Source organism: Limanda limanda, chromosome 10, assembly GCF_963576545.1.
Source record: "Limanda limanda chromosome 10, fLimLim1.1, whole genome shotgun sequence".
NCBI lineage: Eukaryota > Metazoa > Chordata > Actinopteri > Pleuronectiformes > Pleuronectidae > Limanda > Limanda limanda.
The window spans coordinates 8,648,228-8,676,065 of NC_083645.1; the positions used below are offsets into that span (position 1 = coordinate 8,648,228).

The 27,838-nt window shown below is 41.9% G+C and overlaps 1 protein-coding gene across 1 annotated transcript in view; it reads right to left on the reverse strand.

The window, feature by feature from the left end:
• Positions 1-27,838, reverse strand: part of tenm1 (teneurin transmembrane protein 1) — a 165,317-nt gene that overhangs the window by 27,601 nt on the left and 109,878 nt on the right. Inside the window, exons 19-22 of the mRNA XM_061079393.1 lie at positions 27,360-27,612; positions 26,576-26,596; positions 22,051-22,283; positions 934-1,088 (exon numbers count right to left, since the gene is read on the reverse strand). Of these exons, the coding sequence (XP_060935376.1) occupies positions 934-1,088; positions 22,051-22,283; positions 26,576-26,596; positions 27,360-27,612 (662 nt within the window). The remainder of the gene's footprint in view (positions 1-933; positions 1,089-22,050; positions 22,284-26,575; positions 26,597-27,359; positions 27,613-27,838) is intronic.

Genomic DNA, 27,838 nt, shown 5'->3' on the forward strand with positions numbered 1-27,838 from the left:
TGTGTGGGCGAGAGAAAACACAACTGAATACATATTGTATCATCTTTCATAAGATATTGAGAACATCAAAGGTGAAGGTTAGATGCTGTTTCCATATATCTGCCCGGGAGCGGTTTTATTCGTAATTGTGAGACTGTAGCAGCAGTTTCATTTCAGTTTATTCGAGTGGGAAGTAAGAAAAATTTCAGATTCAACTCTACAAAAACTTATTGATTCATTTAGCATAAATACCTGCAGTGATTTTTGTGTAGCTGTTATTGCAGAGGTCTCCAACCACACTAAGGTTAAAGCATACCAGTGGAGAAGTAATTGAGATGAAACAAACAGATGGAGGTTGACTGCGATTAGACGCGATCAGCTGCCCTGGGTTGTCCAATAACTAACAACAAGAGAGGAACTATGAGGTAACCTGGGTCCCTTTAAAGATGCAGAAGAGCACCGCTGGGAATTCTCCTGAGCGGAACACACATATTCACATTCACACGCATACACCGGTGCTTCCATCCCGATGTGTGGGCAGAGATCCCTCTATAGAGCCGCTGGTTCATCTATAATTCATCCTCTGCTCTAATAGGGCTGATATAAGTCAGCAGTGTGATCTGAAGACTGGCTGATCAAATCTGTGCAGTGGCTCTCTTTGGTCTTTTTGTGTGCTCTCTCTCTCCTGGAAACACACACCTTAACAAAGTCAGGGGTTTCTTTAGAAGAGGCCAGGTGATTTAGATTTACACAACTATCCCTGAGTGCGACACAACAAAACATACTTCATTTGTGACCTGTCTTCTTTTTGATTAAATAACTAAATAAAAAAATGAATAAAAATAATAATAATGAATTGTTCTAGCAACACTTAAATGTAGAAGATAAAAAAAAAATTCAGTGCAAAAATGTGACTTTAATGTCCCACCAGTGTCAGCTGCATTATTAGCTTACCTGGCTGATGTCCATGCGTGCATCACAGCTTAGCGGCTGCGTCGACATCAGTCCATTCGAGCCAATCACAGTGGAGAGCAAACCCCTCTCATTAATCTTCTGAATGGTGGTGCCGTCGACGAAGTAGACAACGCCTCTTTTATCCACTGCAATACCTGGCCGGGGGAGAGTGAGAGAGGCAGAATGAGCTTTTTGAGATGACAGAGAGTAGGAGTGGGGGGTAAGAGAACAAAATATAAAAAAAAAGGCGAAAAAGAGACTGAGAAGAGAAGAGGAGGAGAAGAAGTGGAGAGGAGTGAGTAGGGAGAGAAGTAGAGTGGAAAGAGGAGAGGGCTTCGGAGAGGCATCCAACTCAGTTAGACATTCAGCTCAGCGAGCGGCTGTCTTATCAAAGGCACTGCACCACAGAAATGTAATTATATTTCCATTCCAGAGCCCACTAAAGGGATTAGAACAATGCAACTGGAGGAAGAAGTTATTTGTCACATTAGATGTGAGCAGGGTGCCGCAGTGAACTTTTGACATTTGACGCTTGTGTAAATGTACATTATAAATGTGCTTTCATGGATGTGCATGTGCATATACTCCTGTCTCTATTTGCACAGCCGAGTGAACAAATACCTTGCGAAGGTTTTTTTTGCTGCTATGAACGGAGTACACTTGAACTCTCCTTGCAGTGGACGCTCTGCTGCAGACGGTGAGCAGAAGAGTCGGGGAGTAAAGGTATTAAAGGTCAGGGCAGACGATGAATCATCTGTTATGGATGAGGAGCGACCTTCATCCCCACCTCATCTCCATACAGAGAAAAGCCCTTCGACTCAACTCCTCAGCAATAATATTCCACGGCTCAGCCCTCACCTCTCATACTGCATGCTGGCAATCCAACTTGATGCTCCCTCTTAGCATCTGTGACAATAAGCCATATTTCAGTATTCCTACCTGCCACCTCCGATGCCTGTGGGCTCACGACGGCGCCATTTAAAATGCATTTTGTTTATGGTCTATTATTACGTCACAGCAACTTTATGTATAACTTTCCACGACTTAATGATAAACCATAAACTAAATTGCACACCGATCAGCCTAGACATTAAACAGCTAACTGGTTTTGTGTGTCCCTTTATCTCAAGCATGCCTCAAGGGACTTAATGGAGATAAAGCCTTCTTATATCCAACCAAGCATCAATCAATCAAAGAACTGAAGGCTGCAATAAAATACAATCTGCAACAAAAGACACCATAAAATACGACATGACTCACAATTGCATGGTGGAAAAGCCCAAAATTCACTTTGCTTTCACTCTTTTTTTTGCTCCTCCTGGTCCTGAGGGAAATATCTTGCTCTTTCAAAGGTTAAATGCTCCACTAACTAGTAGCTTACTTTGTTTGGCTGCCAATTGTTTCTCAGAGGGTCGTGTGCAGTTGGGTGTGTTATAGCTTTTGTGCTGAGAAACAGGTAGATTAGGTGCGAGTGAACCAAAGTAATAAAGCTGTGGGTAATAGATCCAAAATACGGTGAATGAGAGCCAAAAAAAAACATTCACTTAAGCAAAAAAGGAATATTGCAATATCCTAGACCCCAAGGTCACATCTTCAAATTTTTGATTGGTGTTTTTTTTTTTTTTTAAACAACAGCCCATAATAAAAAGATTCATAAAATGAAAGAGAGGAAACCAGTGGAGAAGCCTGAAACATAAATGTTGTTCATTAAATTTCTGTTGGTTGACTGAATTTTAATTCTAGATAGAGCAGGTCTGGCTTCCTTCCCGACAAGACCCACATTAGAGAAAGAAATATAGTTATGAAAAAGATTCAGAGATATGATCACGCTGAAGTGCCAGCACATCATAATGGAAATGGACAAGATATGGTTCCATCTACTCCTCTCTCATTCACTCATCCTGCCCCATTTCCCTTGTTTTTTCTTCTAATTCTGTCAGTCGTTCTCCTTTCAAACTCTGTCACACTGGATTATGTGGGGATGTGTCTGCGCTCACTCTCTTAAACCCAGGATAGAAATCCCTGCTGCGCGTTTTCACCAGGAAGCAATACGGGCCTCATCCTCTTTGACATACAAAGGCTTTCTTTACAGGTGGTTAAATTCAACATGTGCACAGAAGCCCGCACGGACGAACATGCAAACCTGGAGCGCCGCCACACACCACAACCACATTCGCAAACGTCCTCAAACTGAGCAACCCTGGGGCGACCCTGGGAGTCATAAATCTTGCAGGTGGAGAGGAGAGGTGGGCAGGGGGAGGGCCAGGGTCAGTGTGTTTCCTCCAGAGGCCAGAAGGTGAACTGCAGAGCACTCCCTCCTGGCCCTTTCATCATCCCTCTGACACAGACAGATTACACCGCCCCACAACACCTCTGCCACCAACTAACACCCTTCCTCTCCTCTACCGACTTCCCCTTGCTCTCCAACCTCTCTAACTTGATCCTCTTCTTCTTCTCTCTTACTTTCCTCTCTCCCTTGTTTTTTTTCTCGTTTTTGTCCTTTGCTTTCTTTTTCGCCGCACTCCCTGTGTCTTGCGAGTGCAAATCAAATCAGTGGCCTTTGACCCTTCGGTAATGTCCGGGCACCGGCTCCCTCTGTTCTGCCCATTCTTTATTCTTTCTCGCGTTCCTCTCGGCCTTGCCATTTCTCCTCCTGTCACCTAGCATTATGCAGGAGGGACGTCTCAACCCCCAGCGCGGTCCGAACCTACTTGGGTCTGAAATTCAGCACATTCTCCTCCGCTCTCGCGCCATCCTCGGATCCTTCCTACTCTCCTTTCACTTTCCCATCCATTCCTCCTCCCAGCACCCTAAACCTGTCCCTGATCTTAGAGCTCATAAATCCTGCACAAGGACACAATGAGGCAGCCAGGGCTCTCTCTCTCTCTCAATACTGATTTCTGCTCTCTCTCTCCCTCTCTGTCCCTGGATATTAGTCTTTCTTCTCCTATGCCTCACTTCCATTGACTCCCATCCTAATTTTCTCTCTATTCTCTCTTTCTTCCTTTTGTTTGTGGTTTTCTGACACCCATGCTCAGAATCTGCATGTCTTATATCCACACAAGCAGCTTCTAAATAGCTGCCAATCTGCTATCAACAATAAATACAGGACTCGACTGACTTATTCATCCCGACACAGGCACACAATAACGGGTAACGACTGCTATTATTGCTTTCCATTGGAAAAAGGATTTACGCCAGCTTATGTGTTGTTTAAGAGTATTTTGCCATGTTTATTGAAAAGGCGGCAGATTAGTCCACATTCTCCTTGTCAGGGGCTGGATATCCTGCTGTTGTGAGTAAAGCTGTGCGCTGCTTTAATAGTCGCATGCTACGGCTCCTCCATATAGCCAATGGACACTCACAGACATCAAAAGATTTACCGTTTCCCCCTGGATGGAACTGGCACTGCGATAGTCATGTTTAGAAGCTGGCAGACACACCAGTGGAGAAGTAATTGAGATAAATCTCAACTCTAGAGGGGGATGGACGTTTGGCTATAGTTGGGACCGGATTTTATCATAAAAGAAAAGTGAATTAGACTGAGTTGCATTGACCTTGGAAAAGAAGATGGAGGGGAGAGGAGTGAAGGAAAGGATGATGCAGGGATGCTATTCACATTCAGCTCAGAAAGAGGCGAAAACACAGCCAAAGAGAAAATAAAAAAAAGAGTGCAGGGTGGGAAAGAGGAGCGAGGTGGTGATGAGACAAAGGGACATGATGAAGAATTGCTGCAATTAACCATTACAGGCCAGTTACTCTAAATCAAACAATCTCTTTGTTGTCTGTCCTTGTCAAATGAATATCTGTTATAACGCCCCCCTGTGGCATTGCAACAGAATGTTATCTCATTATTGCCTTAGAGAAGTGTCTAAAAAAGCATCAGTGTTGATTATAGCTATTCGAAGAGAAGGAGCCACTTGGGATCCACCGAGAGAGGTGAGGAAAGGTGTAAAGTGAGAAATGAGAAGAAGTGAGACCAACTAATTATAAGATAAGCTGTGGATTTTTGTATTGTATACAGCAGTAGTAGCAGACAGCTCTGTTGGTATACAGTAGCATGAGGATGTGATGCGTATGTGTAGCGCACACTGACTGCTAACACCTGAGCCTTCAAGAGCCAGCTTCCTGGTGTTGTTCAAGTTCCCCCTACTAGAGTACTTTCACCCTTCAAATGTTGACAGCAAAGCTGCTGAAACCGCTTCCTCAATGGATGAAAGCAAGAAGAATTGTAAAATTGTATCAAAAACACACAAATCATTGCCTGTCAGCGTGTGGAGCAGCCACCTCAGTGCAAAATAACCACATGATACGCAAAAGGAAAAACTATTTAAAGGATGTATGGATGGGGGAGATAGCATTATGTTTGTGTGAGCATGTATGAACGTTGCATGTATGTGCGAAATCCTTCACATGCACACACACACACGTTTAAGAGTGCCAACAGCCTAAGGAATAAGTCATTCAATCAACTCGAACATATCCCCAGACTCAGTGGGTGTTAACGCTGTGGACTGACATATTATTACAGCATCTAAATTATGCTAGCTGTAGCTGATTATAGCCTACGGTATTTCTGTACAAAGTAACTCTGTGTGACCGACAAGTGAATGCAGAAAAATGGGCAGTTTCACCTGCACAGCCGGCCCCTGTGAGGAAGTCTGGCTATAAATAAAGTCGGCCACATTAGCTGGGCAAAGCCGGGAGGGTTCACTAACTGCGACTGTCCAACTGTAAGTGAAAATGAATAACACACCGTTTCAGTTTCTTCAGCTGGCTGTGTGGTTTTTACTACTTCCTTTCATAATTTCTCCTCGAGAACAGACAATCCTGTCTGTATGTGATCATGTGCGTACGTGTGCATTTGCGAGGATGTCAACGTGTGCGAGCGTGTGTGCATGCATGCCGTGGAGTAGCTAGGTGAAACAGATAAGGCATGGCAGTTAATCACATTGTGTGCATATGCAAATATAGAGTGGATAAATCAGTGTATGCAGATGACAAATTCACACTCCCGCCCACCCACCCACGTAGGTACGCACACACACACACACACACACACACACACACACACACACACACACCCACACCCACACCCACACCCACACACACACACACACACACACACACACACACACACCTTTTGTGAAGATACTCAGGGTTGGGGGGGTGAAATAAACCTCAGCACTGTGAAATAACACTCTGTGTGCATGTGTTCGTATTTTGCATGCGCTTTTGAAGGTGTTGAATTCAATGCTTTTTTTCCTTTCCATTATGCATCAAATACTGCTCTGTGATCTATGACACGCGGCACATCTATGAACTCACTCACTGTAGTCGTCCTTCAAGTGCTGTTTCCAATGGCTCTTATTCTTCCCAATCAAACACTTCTAATCAATCTATACAAGATAGCACCATAATCGAGGACAAGCATGTATTTCTGGTCGATCTTTGGTATCAGAAATAATTCATGCTTCTTCTTAATTATTCATTAAAGCCCCACAGAACAGACAGTGGCTTGGTAATTAAGTCTGAATCAGCGACTGTGGCTCATCTAATTATCAAGCACTATAAGTTTGTTAACATATTAACCCGCATTAATTAATTATTGATAGCTGCCTTTATTTTGAGCCGGTAGTTCCCGACTATAGATGCATCGTGAGGCGAGACATTGTGAGCATGCGGGCTAGTGGAAGGAGATTTTTCAAAAGTCACATGCAAATTTTTGTGCGAATAAACATTTTTTGTGAAAATACGCGACATGGCAGTAATTGCCTTGTTTGATAGCACAAGAGAGATCCAAAGCAATCAGAGAGGCAGCAGACAAACTCAATTATAAAAGCAATTGAAATGCTTTAGACTAGAAAACTCCATGAAAGGCTGAGGGGTTTGGATCAGTGCAAACGCGTCTGAAGATTATGTCGCACGCTTTAGAACATCAAACAAATACAAGGAGGTCTATCAATAGAGGCTTCTTCACCAAACACACCATCGCAACAACAAGCCAGTGAGGCTGTGCAGTGGCAGAGAGAGGAAATGGGATCAGATGGGAGAAACAAACGGTTTAAGGAAGGAAAAAAGTGGAAAAGAGGCACAAAACTACTATGGGTCATAAATCTGTATGTACAGCAAACAAAGTTTCTCACATACAGAGACATCACAGCAACAGAGCCTCAGGCATCTCCAGTACAGTCTTTATGACAGATCCCTGGCATTGCAGCCCTTTTACTTCCACCTCTTCCAAAGGAGTTGTGTGAGTTGCTTCTCTGTTCTTTCTTTGGTCTGGCCATTGGCCGACTGGAGAGCTGCAGGTGATAATAGTACCCAGGTGCAAACGTTTACTGGCTGTGGTTTATTTCCTATCCTCCATAGCCCCGCCGTGCACTCTCACACAGGCAGGCTGAATTGGACTGCCAAGCCAAACTGTGCCTGCCACCATCACTCTTCTTATTCATCTTTCTGTCAGTGTGTTTAAAGAATCAAGATAGAAGTGACCTGCACGGCCACAAGTTGACTATCTCTCCCCTCATCAGAACCCTCTCCGCTCCTCCTGTCCGGGATAAATGCATCTATCTGTATTTGTGTGTGTGTGTGTGTGTGTGTGTTGGTCATTCACCTCGAATAAATGCAATTTATTCCTTCACAGTGGTAAAGATCCACTCCTCCTGTCACCTTGCCAGGCTCCCAGTGGAGGCTGACAGGCCGGCTGCCAGCAGCGGCCATCGCGACCAGTTAAAGGGACACGCGTGTCACATTTCCCATGATCACACTGACGTTGTCAACCTGACATACTTTTAACAAGGCACCCATAACTAACTCTGCATCAATTCACTTGGAGAGGCAGAGTAGGCCTAGGGACCCAGAGGCTGTCAGTCAAAAAACTGGAATTGAGAAAGGCACGCAGACTCACACACACACGCGGCACCCTTGATGCACCGGTTCAGCCTTTGGCCTTCAGCCTGCATCTCTTATTGACTCAGGGCTTCATTGCACACACAGTGAGCTTCAGTAATCTCTCTGAAGCCACCGTACACACTGTGACTACAAACAAGGTAGCTGTCAGTCTGTGCAGTTCTGCCTAATACATTACTTGAGTAGGAGGCATTTTAAGGGTAAAGTCTTGTTTTTGCCTCGACGAAGCTCATTGACTCGATTTTCTTTGGTCCTCAGTAAATCTTGGCAGTTGGCTTTCTGTTTCCTCCCAGAACGTCTGAGTCCTCCTCTGACCCATGGTGATTAGGAGGCAGACAAACTACTTTCTGAGATGGATCCCGGTTTTTCAAAGTACTCAAAGACACATCGTGAAGTACTTTGACATTGTGAACGATAGAAAATAAAAATAAAGTTCCAGCCACATAACAATGCATGACAATGAACTGAAATTATCCCTCGAGCACTGCGATCAAGATCGAGTTCAAATCAAGATATAATTTAGAGTCTTGTCACTGTCAAGAACTGCTTTCTTTTGCTTACTGCTGGTGCAACTCCACCTGATAACAAATGGTCCAAAATGCAGCTGTTTGAAAGGCAACATATAACTCCAGTCCTGGCAATTGTGCATTGTTGAGAGTTTATTTAAAAATATTGCTATTTGTATACAAAGGCTCTTAATGCTCGAATAATTTTATAATTCAAAGTCCTGTCTTCTTAATCTTGCTTTTATAATTCTGTTAATGTCTCTCTTTCCATCACCTTCTTTATGTATGTTCTGTCTTTTCCACTGCTTTTACTTGCTTTTAATACATGTATTTAATGTATTTAACCCAATTTCATATTTTGGTTTTTCTTCACCACGGATGTTTCAACTCTTGAAATTAAAGGATTTCTATTTTGGGTGAATTTCCACCAATCCTCAAAATTCTGATCATATATTGAAAACATTCGCCCACTGTGTCTGTAGGCCTGCAGGTTAACAAAGGAACCCGTGGATAAAGTTTGAGTTTAGTGGAATACATTTTAGTTGTTTGACAGCCAAGTCCTCATTGTGTCTGGAAGAAGCTGTCTCATCATAAGCGAGACAACGTTCACCAGACAAAACATTAAAATGTTTATATGACCTACTGGATGTCTTTGTTTCCGTACAAGCACCCTCTAGTGGTTGTGAAATAACAATTACACAGAAGTAGTGTGACCTTGTTATAGCACATCAAAACTTCTTTCACACCAAAAGCTAAGGTTTGACATTGCATGGAGCGACATTATTTCCTGTGGAGAGAGTAGCTGCACTTTCCCAACCAGCTGTTTCAGCTAAAGAGGCCCTCAAAACATGAAGTCTTGCAGATAAGGGTCCCATATTGTAGGAATGAGACTTCTATGTTTCTATTTATAATGAGGTCCCAGGTGCTATATACATACTGTGAAAGTTTTCAAAGTGCTCAATCCACAGAGTCTATATTCTGAAACTGTGCTTTAAACCAGCTGTCAGGACTTCATGACATTGTGATGTCACAATGAAACTGTTACTGCCCTAAGCTACGCCCGCAGCACAGCGCAGCCGCATCCACAACTTATTCGGTTTATCTGAAATCTGCTGTATTAGTCTCTATGTTTGTTTCTTGTTGTTTATTGTATCAGTGACTTTTTCAACCAAATCCTTGGATCCCCTTCCTCTTTCCCTTTTCGAGTTTCCTGCTTTATAAGTTGCACTGTTCTTAGCTATCCAATCACTGCACTTCCCTGATCTACCGGATGATCTTGGATACTGCGGCCACACTCACCGTCTTGGCCGGCCCGGACACACTTGCACAGTAGCCGTCTACCAGCCGAAGAGAGAGCTGGAGGCAGGAGCAGTGAGCTCCGCCAGTGTTAGGCCTGGACACTACGGCATTGCAGACTTTCACCCCAACACTGTCAGATGATTTAGAGTTTTGCACCGCAACCAGGCCCAAGGCTCTGGTGTAAAGTTCTGCATCAAATCCAGCCAGAGCGTTTTAGTCCAAATTTGACCATCTGTTCAGTTCATTTCAGCCTTGACTGACCATTGCAATTTGCATTTACCGGTGAGTTTCACCAATCTACCGTGGCAGGCTGCGTCACTCAGAAAAAAGTCATCCAATCTAAAGAGAGGCTCAAAGAGACGGTCCTGTTCTTGCTAGAGTTCCGGAAAGAAGCCTGAGCAGGGATATATCAAAAATAGAATTGACATGATTTTTGATAATGAGACAAAATCATTATATTGTTTTATACATGTCAAAACTTAACATAAAAAACAGTTATATTGTTAAATATAGGATATCTAAAGTTATTGGCAGCAGCAGTTTTACAATTGAAATTGAATGGAGGGAGATAAGGTTGTGCATCTCTGAAAAAAAAAAAATGTAACTACCATAAAATAACTGATTGTGGAGTAAAAAACCTTAGGCATAGCCTGTGTGTGACTTCACAGACTTGGCAGGTTAGGAAACTCATTATGTTTATATTCCAGTGTTGTCTGTTGCATCCTAGGATTACATGCTGCTTTTAAAGTCACACTCTCCCTTGTGTAAACTGTTCATGAACATATGGTGACAGAGTATTTTGTCTTCTGGGATGGTGAACGGGCTACTTTACTCAACAGATATCAAACGCCCGCACTGTTGAGCCCTGAAGTTGACATTAGTTATAACAGCGCACATTTTATACTAAAATGTCAATACAAATCTTAAGGCCAATTTATGCTTGAGCGTATTTTTTAAAACGGATAGATAAGACCGCCCTATCCGTCGCGAAACGCCCTCTCCGAGTGCTTCGGACAGCTTTTCGCACACGTCTGATTTTTCTAACTTCTCCGTGTTGTGTCGGAGAGCCCGCGGACAGGTCTTGGCTGTGATTGGTCCGCGAACGACATCATTTCCGTATATCGTCATTTCCGTACGACGTCATTTCTGTTCGACGTCATTTCCAGACCTGTAACTTCCTGATTCACAATAAACACATTCACAACTACGATTCTACGATTAATGTGACGTGTGTGTTGAGCCAGTGGAGTTGTCCGGCTGACGGTGGCTCGTTCGAGCACTGAGGGCATGTGTGTACGGTCACAGACGGTTAGAACGAGCTTTCAAAACGGCGCTAGCAGGCTAAGCTAGCGGGCTAGCCACCATGCTAACTGCGGTGGTAACAGTGCAAGAACCCGCCGTCACGACTTTAATTCCACTTTTATCATGACACTGTTTCTATAATACCGCCAGGTTAGAAGCAAACACTGGATAGTAGTAGTTAGTAGGGATGAGCGAGTACAGCATTATCTGTATCTGTATCTGTATCTGTTAACCATATGAATTATCCGTATCCGTACTCGAGGTGGGCGGGGCATAACCCGGAAGTGGGTGTGGTTTAACCCGGAAGTGGGCTGGTTCAACATAACTTTCTTTTTTAACTTTGAAATTTTTTTAGGATTTTTTTATTTTTATTTTTTTTAAATTTATTTCAACACCAGGTGTGTGTGTGTGTGTGTGTGTGTGTGTTTGTGTGTGTGTGTGTGAGTGTGTGTGTAAGTGAGATGCGAGGGACGTTCACTGTCTCCCGGAGAAATGAACACTCTATGTTTTTAGTATAGAAAGACGTGAATTATATTCGTTCACAAGTCATACAGACTGGTTTTGTTATTTTCACTTTACATTAACACTTAAAGTTTAGTGCAGTGTAATTGTTTGCCGTGATAATTAAATGCCAGTGTGATAATAAATGACAATTTCAAACCATACAAACTGTCATGTTGTACTGTGTTTAATAGAGGTTTACTTTACTGTAAAGTAAGTGTAAATGTAAAGTGAAAATAACAAAACCAGTCATTATGACTTGTGAACAAATATAATTCACGTCTTTCTATACTAAAAAACACACAGTGTTCATTTCTCCGGGAGACAGTGAACGTCCCTCGCATCTCACTCATCAAGACTCGTACCCGAAGACCCAGTCGGGAAATGAACGAATCATTTCTGCTTCCTTGACTGAGCCTATGGAACAGTCCCGATGCGCAGTGAACCTGAGTGACTGAGATACAGAGAGCTGTTCTGTGAGTGAGTGAGCAGAGCCGTGTGTGAATGGGAGGAGCGCTGTGACGCTGTGTGAGGATTTTCATTCAGTCCGAGCACAGATAATGACTCCGATTACTCGTATTATAATCGTACTCGGCAAAAGTGCTTTATCCGTACCGGATACTCGTTTCAGCCGAGTATCCGGCTCATCTCTAGTAGTTAGTGTCGGGAGTCCCTGCTGACTGTGTGTGGAAGCTGAGGTTGAAGCTAGCTGGGAGGGGAGCTAGCTAGCTCTGTGTAGCCTCAAGCAGATTCAAGCTGTGGAATCAGCAACACAGTTCGGAAAAAAGACCGGGGAACCGCTGCACTAAGAAACGATAACATCAGCATCTTGACCCGCTGGGTGTCACTTTATTTAGTTCTGTTAGTTGCCATGGTTCAGTGTGTGGGAGGCAGGCTGACAGAGAAATATAAACACAAGTGGACTTCTTCTTCCGATAATTGGGGTAGGCTTCTCTGAGCTCGTCTTCCGTTGCGCCACCTATGGGTTTGGCGGTGAATTTTATTCGACGTACAGTGGTCGGAGAAGTAAAAATCAAAAAGACTCTTCGTCTCCCGCTGAGCCCTCTCCGAGAAACGGATACGTAGAAGTATATAAGAGCCTTTACTGTGTTTTTTTTAAATAATATCTTACTTTTATTTTTTAAATGAGAGAATTATATTATCACTACTGTTAATGTAATATTTCCATTTTTTTTAAATTGAAAACCTTTTATTTTTTTTAATTGAGCTCCAGAAAAGGAAAGGGAAATTGAGTCTAGGCTTTTTTCACAAATGAGGAAGGGATGGAGAGTGTTTGGGACAGGCAAGTTCACAAAGCAAGAAAATATTCTGAAGATTCAGGAGATGGCTGGTGTCTGAGTAGAGCAGGTGACAGCACATCAACATTGGTGTCTCCATTGTTTTAATCCTTTTCTTTTTTCTGGAAAATTTGTAAAATATATTCTCACATGGCCTCACTCTGGAATTTCCCAGACATTTTAAAAGGGGCAGGCAAGAAACGTTCCACAGACAATGCTCTCACAAACAGCCCCTCAATATAATTTCAGGAGGATGTTTGCAGTTCAGTGCATGTCAGAAAGCAGCTACAGTAATATTCAGAAACCTACATACAGTAGGATTCAGGGTGTTACTGTTGCACAGAACACGTCACATGTTCAACACCAAAGATCAGCTCTGAATCTCAATTATAAGCACGTATTGTTATATACGTGTAATGTTTGCCGACACTGATTTTCTAAATACAATACAGTGAAAAAGGCTGAAAGGTGTTTTTGTAATAGTGTGTAAACAGCTTTAAGATTTATGCAGCTGTCAGGAGCACTCACATTTTGGCTGCCACAAAGTCAGCAGTAAATATACAAACAGGACATTGGCCGTGTCTCTGCAGTTCTTTGTCCAATCATATACAAATTGCTCCCTGGCCGGACAAGTCCCAGAATTACCTGTGTGCTTTGCTTGATGTGCTTTTGCTTAGCCCTCCGGATTTGCCGCTGGCAACAGTATTATTATTAGCATTCGTTTTTGGGGAAAAGAGTCTCTGGCAGAACCTCATATTGTTGCTGCTCACTGGTGCACGTCTGCTGCACAAACCACTGCCGATCTTCTAATTGTCATGGATGCTGCGGCGACAAAACAAGCCCTGGTGGAAATCGCATGACCCAACGGCTTCTCTCTTTTTTGCATCATTGTGGTGTATGCTGCTGTTTGCCTTGCTGCGTGATTAATTCATGTATGTATCATTAATGCAGGAATGTCCAGGGGCAAAGACAAAAGCCCGGTCAATGTGAAATGAAACGCAGGAACAGGCTGTTAAAATAGCGGCGGTACGAAATGCTCGCGCTCACACATCAACAGAATCTTGGAGATAAAAACACAGTGAGACATATCTGATGCCCTTGTTTTGCAAAGCAGCGCTCTGTCTAAACCAACAGAAACAATGCAGGTTGACCCTCTGAGAGGGAAGGCAGCCACAGGGCCAGTTTAATATGCAGATGAGGTGTGGGACTGCTGCACGCTGCAGGATTTGGTCGCAAAACACAGAGTTCCTCTCTCTCTCTCTTTCTCTCCCTCTCTCTCTCTCTTTATCCATTTCATTCACTCTCCTGTTCTCTCTTTCCTTCCACTCCCCATTTTTCTCTATTAATTTCATATTATTTTGTTGCTCTCCCGCTCTCTCTCTGTCCTGAGCTCCCTCTTTGTCTTTATCAATTTAATCCTCTCCCCCTCTGCCTTTCTCTATTTTGCTAGATGCAACAATCACTCTGCCCTAAATGCTATGGGAGCTAGAGGTAGAATAACAATGGCAACTTCATCCCCAAAGTTAGAACACAAAGCAATTGGCATGGAGGCTACACAGCCTTTAGAGATCTTATAACTTTACTCCTACTGCCAGAAAATACAGTTTGGGAAGTGGCAGATTTTATGGGAAAATTAAACACGGGCTGCAGCGATTAGAGATGTGCATTTAAAGGACACTATACCGCTCATATAGGACTCCTCTACTGCAGGAGAAACAAGGGGATGGGAATTTCTGAGATAATGGTTTGAATATGGGCTTGCTGACAACATCAAATGTTTGATCCACACTGATGAAACAAACAGGGAAATGCTCCTGCACACATTGCCACGTTTCCAGCCATTTCTGTAAATGAGACCAAAGATATTCCTAAGCTGCTTATATGTCAACCACCAGCCAAGACAGATACTGTATAACATGAAACCTGGCGATCCTGGCCTGAGTTTTGCGGCTGAGCAGCGATGTGCCATGTGAAGCATATTTACCCCTGGCTGTGTCTCTGCCTTTCAAAACTCCCTGGCTGTTCAACATGCTAATAGCCGCGACCACTTTTAAACCCCACTGCTCCATTCGTCACCCTGGCCGCGCTATCTCGGCTCTGATGGCGTGTCGCAGCTCCGGGGCTTGAGTGAGATGGGGACAAATGTGTTGTGTCTGTCAGTGTGGGGAGGAGAGAGATGGAGAAAGGGACAGGGGGGGGGGGGGGGAGCAGAGGAGGAGAGAAAAGAAGAGGAGAGAGAAAGAGGCCAATGGGGCAAGAGAGAGAAATGTGGTGGCAGTGTGTCAGCTTCTGATAAGGGCATTAGTCTGCCCCCTGTGGGTCAGATTGAGAGACCGACACTGCACTTACACACACATGCACACACACACACCTCTCTCTGAGGATGTCAGCTTTGCTGCCTGGGACTAGACAACACAAAACAGATAAGACCTGCGCATGGCAAACACCAACAACTAAACTCTCCTTCACTGGACTCACTCTGAACTCCTCTGTCCGAGCCGACAAATGAAGCGCACACAGATTTTGTTTTGACATTCGCACAACTATTGTTCACCAAATGTTCATGTTGTGAACAGATGACATCCAGAGATGAGAGCCAAGGCTGCTGGGTCATGTGGGACTGGTGCTGCTTTCATGTCAGACATGGGATCCATCCTAAATGGAGCAAGGCCGTTTATTTACCATGCTAATTGACTGCAGAAGCACATGTGGAGCCAGCTCTAAACAATGCCCTAGATCTTGTGTGAAGTCAGTGTTTGAAGGACACAAGATAATCCCTGCAAGTTTACGCTATGCAGAGACTATACAATTGGGCAATGGCAGCGTGCTCGGTAATGCTGCAACATTGTTGGCCTAAATGAAAATTATAGATTACCATTTAACAACTGTTTGCTGTGTTGTAACAATATTATGTGTCACAGCAGGCCCGCTGCAGCTATGTCAACAAGAGGGCACAGGAATGATTTATCAGTGAGACAGGGGGAGGGATAGAAACGGAGATGGAGGGAGTGGAGAAAATGACGGAAAGCTCTAATTTGGTGCACAGAGCTCACCAGAGGACACAAGACAAGATCGATGCCGCAGAATCACAGAGCCACAGCTTCAAACAAGAAACAAACTGATATTTCTCTGTGAAGTCTACCACTCATTACCATTGGTAAGATGGTGCGAGAGGAGGAGGAGGAGGAAGAGTGTGGGCTGTGGCAGATGGATGACAGAGAACCAGGGGAGTCCTGGAATAAATCTCCGGAGACCCTATGAGAGCTGGTAACTTGGAGCACAATGGTCACAGAAGAAGAGTTTGAAGTGCAGTGAGTCAAACAGTATAAATACCTGACTGAGAGAGACAAGGAGGCATGGGACAGAATATTCTATAACTGCAGAGATACAGCACGTCCTCAGAGATAAGGGAATAACTGTCTTAAGATCGCCCGTCAAATCGAAACGGGGATCAGCTCCAATCTCGTTTTCCTCTCATCTATTCCATCTGTGTGCACTTTGGAAGTTAAAGGAGAAATAAGAATCACAGATCTGCTGTCGAATCTCGATCCATCTCCTGTTTAGAGCCAGTGACATTTGGGGAGTGGAGACACTTACACTACACTACATTTGTTTATTGTGCTGCATATAGACTGACTGGCTCCAACGTTGGACTGCGCTGCACGAGCGAGCAGAGTGTGACTGACAGGAGAGGCTGCGTCAGACTGTGGATGAAGCCTGAGTGACAGCGCCGTGGCTAAATCTCCTGAGCGACCTAGGGACAAGGAGGTGGCCTGGTGTGTGGGTGTGATTGGTGAGGGCAGGAAACAGATTATTTCCTCTTCCTAGCAGCATGTTGTTGTTTTTTGTACAAAAGGAGCCACCGCGATTCAGAGTTTTCCCAGAATACATATGATATAAGCTATGAAGTGCCCTGATTCCACAGATGCTGGGCGGTGAAAACAAAGATAGGAATAATAATCTACCATTTCAACCTCAGCAAGATACAACATTTAACTCTGTTCTTTCAAAATCAGGACTCGAGATTCATTGCATCCATGATGAATTTACTGTCCTTGATCAGAGCAGAGAAAACTGCAGAATTACGTTTTTGAAGGTGTTCATCCAGATGTTGGAAAGGTAGGTACATTAAAAGAGGGAGGATACCCTTCCACAAACAAATCCAGATTTATGTCTTCATGTGAAGTCCTGATATTGCCACAGAACCCATTAGCCACTCTATGGACACCATGATGACGTTGATGAATGATAGATAATGTTCTTCCCTCCTCCCTGACATTGCTCTCAGTGAGTCCTCTTGTCCTTCTCTCTCATTTATATTCACGGCCATCATCGTCAGGGATGGAGGTTATGAAAACACAAAACAAATGAAATATAACCATACAACTTGTTACAAAGTTGTCATAAAAAACAAACATAACCAGACAAAATGAGCATATAAACAGGAAGATAATACGATTATTTACTTTAATGTCTTGCAAAAAATTCATAAATTGCAGATTTGAGTATTGCAATTAACTACTCCTGTGTGACATGCTGGACTCAGTTATTTCCTATTTTACATTGAAATGGTCTTTTGTTCTTGTCTCTTGTTTTTTCTGCTGTGTTTCATCACCTAAGTCTCGACTGTTATTAGTCCTCATTTAGATTTTCTTTCCCCTTTTGTTGCCACAGTGCTGTTGGTTGTACTGTGTGCAGGATTCATAGTGTTCCCGGTGTGCATGTATTGTGCGTTTTGTTATAGAGTAGAGTTTTCTTCTAAATGGTCATGTTCTCCTGTTTTTAACGGCAGAGAGTTTTTAGTTTACTTTACTGCGTTTGTCTATTTCTTGTGTTCCTCCCGTCACCTGTGATGAGTTTGGCAAGTTCATGTTTCAAGGTCAGTTGTCATTTCAACAATTAAATTGAAATAAAAAATACTATTGAAATATTGTTTATCTCTCAACACCAATGCCAAGTCAACTGTTTGACTTTGTGTCAACAGGTGGTGTCAACTACACTTCTGGAGATAAGGTCAAAAGACAAAACTCAATAAACACCAATTCATCCACACACAAAAACAAGACTGCATATTGACACAAATAAAATAAAAATACAAACATGTTTAGAAAATAAAATAAAAAAACAATGTATTAATATTTGACATTAGAAAATGCCTACTCGAGGATGGATAAGGTTAAAGTGCATTCATCACGTTAAAAAGACCATCCTTAGCTCTGTTACTGTCTGTTGCTCTGTTACGTGACTGTCTGTCATGGCATCTGAAATGCATTCCTGATGGCAGTCCCGTCCAACATATGAGTGCTGACTATACTCAATTATTTATGAGTCCGTCCCAAAGCTTAAATTTCAAGTTCAAATTATCTGAGAAGCATGCATCTACTGAGAAACTAGAAAGTCAAATCTACATTTTTACAGAGCATCTTCATATTTATGACGAGTATACTCTATATAATAATTATGAAACCTCAACTAAATTTGTAATAAAAATACAAAGTCAAAAGTCATTAGGCAAATCATACTTTTCCCTAATAGGTACAAATTTCTGTAGTCTACTTGAATGAGACCAGTTGTGAATGAGGACTGGCTTTATAATCAGTCAGCCAAAAATAGAAAACTAGGTTCCTGCAGTGCTCAGCTGGCGCATGCAACCTTGCACATTTAGAAACTCTACTCTTAATTTTTAAAGGCATATTTATTCTATGAAGCACAAATGTAGGCAAGATTCTTTCGATTTTTACTTCAGTTTTTTTTTCTTTAATGCTAATTCTGACCTTTACTTGAGTAATTTATAATGAGAATCTTTACTTGAGTTAAGGTTTTAAGTCTTTCCTCCACAGCAGATATATTATTCTGTCAAACAGTCTATGGAGGAATACATTATTTATGCTGTAAGGAAACATGAAAGACTGAAATTAAAGTCAGAACTAAATCTTTATTAAAAAACATTTATTTAACTATTTGTGGGTGGCTCTACAAATACATTTTAAATGGCAAAGCAACCTTTTCTGACATATATCAAAACACTAAAACTTTGGGCTCTACCATAACTCAAACCAAACCAAAATATAATCTATATTGTGTGGACAACTGTGGCTAAAACTTGATATAGTTTACCATATAATATACGTTTTAAATAAAACAATATATGTTTATATGTGTCATATGTATACTGCTATTAATTACTGCTTTGTCAATATGGTATTGTGTTTGAGTTTTGTGTAATTTATTCACTTGCTTTGTAATGTTAGGTTTGCACAATTTGTGTTTCTTCTTCTATGGGATGGATATAAAAATGGACATCATGCAAACCTTTGCATTACTGACTGTATTACAAAACATGTTGTTGGAAAAAAGGACAAAATAATTGTTGCAGTAAAGGGAAGCTGTCTACAGGGGGGGCTGTCTCACCCGACAGCCCTCCTTCCATTATGTGTAGTTCCAGCAAGCAGGCCGGGCGAAGAAAGGAAATAGAAATGTAGTACAACAGCAGAGAAGACACACTGCTGTAATCCACTCCTGTCAGCTAATAAGAGAGGGTAGAACGATTAACCAATTCTAAACGAGACTCCAGGCTTAACGTCTTATATATATGTGCACTAACTCACTTTCAGCTTGAACTGGGCTAAAGCTAGCAGGGAATCGGGGCTGAATCTTCAGCCTTGTGTGTATTAGAAAAGCTTAATATGACAGGCCTATTTTGGTTGCGTTTAGCGCCCACGAGTGCCATCTTCTCCTATAATCCAGGGGAAGCCATACTTACCCTGGTAGTTAGGCTATTATTGTCATTTACAAAAAAAAAGATCAAATAACTTTTCTTGCCATGACCATCTTATCTTGTACTCACGGCACAGCTTTTCCCAGTTTGCCAGTATTTTAAAATTATTGTACCAGCCTCCCTCTGGATGGAAAAGTGTGCTGGTTAGTTTGTACTCAGCTAATGTTGCTGCAGGGGGCATTTCATTTGTGTTAAAGGGAAGCCTGGTGACAATGTGTGTATATTATACTGTATGTGTGCAGGGGCTGATCCAGGGGCGGGGCCAGGGGTGCACTTGTTCCAGCTGAAATCTAAAGTCTAACGTCACCAACAATAATTTTTTATTTTCTATTTTCTTATTTTCTTTGCTTGAACAATGAACAGTTTCCAAGATATAGTCAATTATGTGTGGCTTTGCTCTAAGCTACAGTGCTAAAGGTAAATGAGGACTTAAGTGTGCACCTAACTAAATAAGGAGCGGGTCATGGATGTTGGACATATAATATTTGCCCCTCTGTGTAAAGTGTGGCCCCTTTATGGCCCCTGATTTAGAAAAATCCTAAATACACCACTGCATGTGTGTACAACTAGCAATAAGGGTAAAATTAATATGGAATGAGCTCAAAGGTCTAATCACATGTGTGTGTATTATGTTTAAGTTAATTGTTGTGGCACTGTGTAAGGGATGTATGTGTGTAGCTGTTAATGATCACAGGAAGAAAAGTAACTCAAAGGAAATTCACCATGATGTATTCCCTTACAATTCTTGTAATTTGGGTTTTGTGGATGAGTCAGTGCAACCCAGAATAGATTGTTCCATTTACGGAGCTCTACATGAGGTGAGTTGTCGACTACAAAGCTGACACAACAGAACTGGGTTTTTTTTCCTCCACAGACATTTTGACAGTGAGCCAACATGCACAACACCAGCGTCCTGACACTGAAGCACCTGAATGGACTACAGCCATAATTACTGGTTTAATTAGCCATATTTGTGCTTTTCCTGCGGTGACATGGCAAAATATCTGCTGTGTGAGAGCTTGAGGTTGGCAGACAGGGCAGGTCATTTTCTTGTTATAAATAAAATCAACAGTTTGTACCAATTATTTATGATTTAAGGTAAATCATGTGAAGGAAGTTAGGTAATTGCTGACCAACAAATATGATCATTAATATTGAGCGTAAAATGTTATTCTTGCTGGTTGAATTAATTCTTCTTATTAAAAAAATGGTGTTTCAAGATCAATAAATATGAATGGGCACAAACACCACATATACATCAGTCCATCCTTACCTATTCTAATCGGCCGATGGTGTGAATGTGATGGGGCAAAATATGGCCGATGAATTATGAGAAATAAAGCTTTAAATTACTCTTCTAATGCAAACAGTCATAGCATCAATATATATATATATATATTTTAGTAAATATATAATGTATAAAAATACATTTAATCATGGGTCATAATGGGTTTGGATTGTCAGGCAAAATACTTCACTATGTTTTTCATTATGCAAAAATTAATAATTCACACATAATTCAAAATGTCTGGAGTGAATGAATATTTCTGAACAGGTTTCTGAATATAAAAACAGTAACCTCCCACAGAGAAGACAAGTCACAGGAGAGATTCATGGATACTGATATCAATTGTATGTTAACTATTATTATACATTTTGTCTAACCTGGATCGACGGATGATAGAATGTGTGAAATGTGAGCAAAACCCTGTTATATGAAAAAAATCATACCACCCTCCCACACAGATTAGCATTTTATACATACTGCAATGCAAGGAGAAAGCCCAGTGTCTCAGAGATGGTTTCAGGGTCATCCCAATTCGTTTTTATGAGACCATGATGGTAGACCCCCATTACAATTTCAACACTGATTATCCAACTATTGCTTTTGATAAGAACAAATTAAAACAGACCTGGGTTTTGTCAAAACATTAGCAAAAGAGTTAGTTTGATGAAGTTTTGAAACAGTATGGAAGCATGGGAGTTGTTGTTTTGACTACCACTGCTGATCTAAATCTACCGGATGCTACTTGATTCTGGGATGTTTGGTTATTTGTTCATCCATGTTCGCAGCAAATAGCAATGAACAATTGGGATTAATTACGAGTTACTGATACAAACAGTGGAGGGGAAAAAAAACAGCTGACTGCGTAACTGGCTAGCAGCCATATGTCATTAGCCCCAACAGCCACATCAAAGATGGTCAAAGCCACAGGTAAAACGGATATGGCACAATTAAAAGGCGACCAAAATGAAACATCCCGTAACAACAACAAAAGCATCTACCCGCACAAACACACACACTTCAATGGACAGTCAATAAAAGGATGAAGGTGGGGGGCAACAACAAACAGCTTTTTCTACACTCCCAATGAGAGTGAAAGGGCCGAGTTTAGCCCAGCACACCGGGTGTGAACCAACCAACCATCACAGAGGAAAGAAATGCCAGTGTGTAGTGTGCTGCAACTGAACTGACTGAGAAAAAGGAGTTGATCAGATGCAGCGTCTGTGTTTTTCCTACCTCGAGGATTATTGAGCGCGGCCTCAGTGGCCTTCCTGCCCTCTCCGCAGTGGCTCTGGTCAAAAGGTAGACACTGCTCCCCTGTCCCGGCCACCACCTCCATGTTGCGTGACGGGTCTTTCGGCTGCCCGAGGTTCCTGACCCGGTACACTCTGCGACTGCTGGTGTCTGACACGTACAGAACCTCCCCCATTGGGTCCATGGCCAGGTAGTACTTATGAGCAGGGCTGGTGCTAGTGGGAGAAGGTGGATACGGTTAATTGGCAATCAAGTTAGAAAGCATATTAAGTTTAAATGATGTTAAGCATTTGAATTATACCATGATAAGATACAGGCAGATTTTTCCTTTTTACATTGACAAAAACTGATGTCCCTACATTCAAACTTATTTTCACAGTGAGATTGCCCTATTTTAGGAAATTCTAATATTATTCAGTTTTCACGACTTGACAACACCATCAGCTGAAGTCAAGGCATTTAGCGGCAATCAGGTCATCCCAGTGAAAAGCATTAGTTTGAGAAACTCCAGGAGTACACTTGTGCCTGTGCTGGAACAACATGATTAATGTCTTCTAATTTAAATAGTACAGATGGCCAAAGCCACTGCAGCTGAATAATAGTTCTAAGTGATAATTGCATTCTTAGCATTCTTCAGTGAGTTTGTTAGGAAGAGGAAATTTAATAAGCTCATGAATCTAGAGTATTAACCAGTGACTGATATTTCCCTTATGTGTCACCATTTACACTTAATAATCCCATGCAGTGAAGATATACATCTCTTCTTTTTTTTTGTATTTTATGTTGCCATTACAATTTGTCCTGATGCATTTTATATCTGAAGTAAAGCACTTTGAATTTTCTCATTGTTGAAATGTGCTCTAGAAATAAATTTGCCTTGCTTTGCCTACATACCTTCAACATCCTATATTCAAAATACATGAAAAAACTGTGCACCAATGGTAAAAAGTTACACCTGATCTGTTCAAGAGACAACGAATGCCCCTTCTAATGTGCTATATCTTTCCTATATTACTCTTTATATGTGCAGAACAGTAAATTGATGTGAAACAATAGTACAAACAACCACTCAAGTTTCTAAACTAAAATTACAGCCCTGCAGTTGTATGTCTCCTTCGGCCAATGCACTTTCAGTCTACGTTAACAAAAATTCCAGACTCATATAAGGTCACACTGACCTTTAGCCTCTGACCACTGAAATCTAATTAGTTTAACATTGAGTCCAAGTGAAACTGATTAATATTTGAAAAAATTCTCTAAAGGCAGACTCAGGGAATCATGTTCAAAAGACCAAAAACATGTTTTGTGAGGGTCCTCTGACCTTGACCATTGACCACACGGATCTAATTATATAATCTGTGAGTCTACGTGTAAATCTGTGCAGAATTTAAAAGGATCCTCTTGCGGCGTCCTAAAGATAACGTGTTTACCAAAATAGGGATTTGTAAATTCACAGTGATGTTGACCTCTGATCTTTGATGACCAAAGTCTGTTCATATGTGAGTTCAACTGAATGTTGTTCCAAATTTGAAGGAATTTCCACTTGTTTATGAGATATCATGTTCCCAAAAATGGAACAGATCGGGGGACGGACAACCTAAAAACACTCATATATTAAATCATTGCATTAACATGAAAACTGGTGGTACTGGACCAGAAGTTACAGGATTTTAACAATGGACTCAAATCAAGGACAAAAGACCAAAACAACAAGATAACAAAATCCAACAAACAAAACACTCAAACCATGCTGCATATGCAACGTCAAAGACCGGCGGTTGAATCCAGAGGTAAGCCTGATGAGACCTGACTTCATTCAGCCTCACACTGACTGTGAGCTGTGTATGAGCTGTTGTTGTGCCAACACCGTGCACATGTAGCACGGAGACGACTTGACTTGCCTCTGTTCATAGTCTGCAGCTCATTAATTTCAGAGAACCTTCAACTCAAACGCAGCGATTGCAAAAAAATATGTGAGAGTGATTTCGAATTTTGCACATTCTATATTGTATCGAAACGAGATCCAAGCAGTCACTCTGTAATGTGAGCGTCAGCTGGCTCAAAGGCTTCTCACAGTTAATTCAAAGACAGCTTGCTTTTTTTTTTTTCTTTCCATGAGCTATTCAGCGAGAAATATCTTGCACAGGAGATTAGAGTGTCAAGAAAAATGTTTCTACCACATGCATGACGATTGCATGTACCCTGACTACATACACATTGACACCAGTATTCTGATATTAACCCAATTAAGACCATAGTGTGAACACGACACTTCCTGATAGAAGTAGCCTGAACCTTCTCAAAACCCAGAAAAAAACCCACACTGCAACTGAGGCAAGGTGCTGTCAGTCATCTAGTCCATTAAGTGCATAACTGTTTACAGACCTCTGGACTGAACTGCACATACATAATTTAAACTGGGTCCTAAGAGAGTTGTTCAGCCAGTTCCAAAGTGTGCCGCTGCTCCGCGAACTATATCATATTTGTTAAGCCTTTGAAGCGACCGCAAGCAATGCATGTCCAATATAATGAATTACAAAGCACTTCACCTGTCTCTTACTCAATTAGATGCTTACAGCTCCGAATACATCTATACAGTGTAAATGAATTGAACAACAATAACCACAACAGCAAAAGTAATCCCGCTCTACAGCCTCCCTTGTTCTCTCCGCGCAAAATAACAAAGCGATGATCAGAGAGGACGGAAAGTGATCTGGTTTATCCTGACCATTTCTTCGAATCGACCGTCTGAGCGCTCAGATTATACTGTAGAAGACTTCCTCCCCTATTTGCATTACTCTTGCCTCAAACTCTTGAAAGGAAAGAGTAGACAATGGTTTTACAGTTAGTACATCCCATATTGTCTGCCATCGGAGAGCACCTTGTTTTGAAGCCCTGTTGGGCTGATAGGCACTTTGATGGGAAGAATGTGGAGTGAAAAGCTTTGAAAGCTGAATATGGATGAATAATTAATGTATTTGGGAGAACAATAGTATAGAATAAAAGAGAAACACTAATGTGCCGCTAACAGTAAAAAGCTGCTGCAGAGGAAAAGCGTAGAGGCAGGAAAGGAGAAACCTCCAGGGTGACGGGAGAGTATCGAGAGTGCCTTCAAGAAAATCCAGCAGCTAGAGGGTCAGACTTTTTTATCATAAAAAGCTACACTACACCCCCTTGGAGTGCCAGAAGAAGACCATTTTAACCATTTATCCAGGCTTCCCATTTTCTTGACCATTCAGTCAACACTTTGGTTATTTGTTCAAACTAACATAACTGTATTTTCATTTTCGAATCAAAAAGATATCTTATGTTATAGCTCTGTATCAGAAATATTCTCCCTCGACACTAACATGCCTGACAATGCAACTCACATGACCTTTAGAAGGACACAGGTCATGAGACATTGTAAACAGGAAGCAGATTGTCTACTCTGCATCCACTGAGAGTTGAGGTTCATGATGTTTGTTTTCTTCAGGGAAAGGGTTATGTGACAGGAGCGTTACAATCAGGACAGGACATGTTGTGACTGATAAGACTAAATCACATGAACGTAGGTGTCTGTCCAGCCTAAAGCGTTTTCATAAGGTCGTCAGGAGTAACAGAAGAAAATGTTAGTAGTTTGAAAACTAACTTATTCATTACATTTAGACAATTTCATATAAATACAAAAGAATTGATAAATTCAGCTTAATATTTTACGTTGTCTATTATTTTGGGCTATTTCAAGAAATTACTTTTTAACATTATTATTAGTTACATTTTCATTTCAACTTTTTATCAATCTAATAAATATATATATGGTGGGCATACACCATAGCTTGTGGATGTACAGTACAGTATGTACACAGCCAGTTAAACAGTACAGCCATGAACGCTCAGCCAGATTATCCCTTTTGCATGGTTGATAACTTTGGCATGCTAGAGATATGGCATCTTGAAAAATCTCTTTTCAAATCAGATAAAACCCTCTCCCCCCCACACACACACACACACAAAAGGCTCGATATAACCCCTGATAGTAGCACACACACGGACGGGAGCACAAACATGTACAGACACGCATATACACACAGACAGACACAAACCCTATAACATCTGTCTAATCTTCTGTCGGACATGGTGTATAGAGCTCCCACCGACCATCCAGGGCTGGGGACAATGTCGAGGCCATACCAGGCCTCAGGCTTTTAGACCAGCTCAGGAAGTGCATCAACCGCTGCATGCGCCAAAACAGAGTCCTGGTAATCCTCTAATACAGGAAATCCTTGACATTTTGGCCGATTTCCAATTTAATATCGCCTAGTGAAATTTAAATGTGGATTTGATATATCTGACTACAACCTGAGTGTATGAAGTGTTGTGTGTTTGTGTGTGTGTTGGCAGAGGGGTCATCCGGTCAATGCAATTTGCAGCAAAAAAACCAAAACAAAATGCTGTGAGACATTTTACAACATGTCGCGTTTTCTGTCGAGATGTATAAAAGAAGGTGTTAATCACTAGTTCTCACCTGTGCCTGGTGTCGCGGTTCCTGATAACAAGCCATTGAGGAGCGTTTTTAAAAGGAGAAAAGAGAAGGTAAGAACAATCATTTACGATGATAAAGACAGTCACTTATGATACAATAAGTCAATTCTCAACTCATAAAGTAAGATTAAAGTTGATTTAGACGACTGTAAGGTTTCACATTAAATATCTACCTAAATAAGAAGCTATTAAGCATTTTCATCCCAGAGGACAGGGACATATCAAATGCAGACACTGTGAAACCTCCGTCTGAACCAGGAATATTAGTCAGAGATAAGATAATAATAGAGAAGGAGAGAGTAAAGTTACATCAGAAGAACACATTACAGGACAAATGGCTGTGCAATCCCATTGAGATTCCACACCCGAGAAACTACAGAAATAGAGAACGTAGTGCCTGCAGCGCAGTAGGAGATATCATCGTCTTAATCCATAGGAAAAAAATATATATTTGTTTCACAGCAAAGACTTTCAGCTTCTCTCACATCCTAAAGAGGTAGATTAGATGTGTTGTTTGAACCTCTCACACTCGGGTTTTTGCGTGGAGACAAACTTCAGCGTTTATTCTGTGGAGATCAAAAAGATCAAAACCACTGATGCCAAGCAGCGCTTATGCGACACAAGCCCATATCAGCAGTGCCGATTTAGTTTAATTGTGCTCAAGTCAATCCGATGCTCACAATCCCACTGCTTCCCACTGCGGGAGATCCTAACCAAGATCACACTCGTCTTATCACATGTGTAGACAACAAGATCATGACTCTCACTTGAGCTCAAGTATGGTTCTGGTGTATCCGTCTGGGTGGACCCTGCGGACGAAGTTGAAGTCCCCCACATAGAGGGAGCCATCTGGCCCGCTGGCTAGTGCCACGGGGGCAAACAGCATCATGTCCCGGGCGGTGCCGCTGCAGCTCGGCCCACAGGGGACGCTCCGGTAGAAACCGTTCCCCATCACGGTGCTGATGACAGGAGGCTGCTGGGAGAGGAAGACGTTCTCCCCATTTCCCTTGTGAAGGATTCCTTTGGAGAGAGAGGAATGCAATAAATACCTTAAAGGCAGTTATTACTGTGACTGATGGGATCCTACATGAACACACAATTTTCTGGCAAAGAACAGTTCAGATTATTTCACATGACGGATTTTCTGCATTATTTGTTTTGTCTGAGCTGCTCTCACTGCTTTCTAAGTGGGTGGGAAGGTGGTGCCACTCACTTCTCTGCACCAGCCTGTATTTGGCAATGTTTG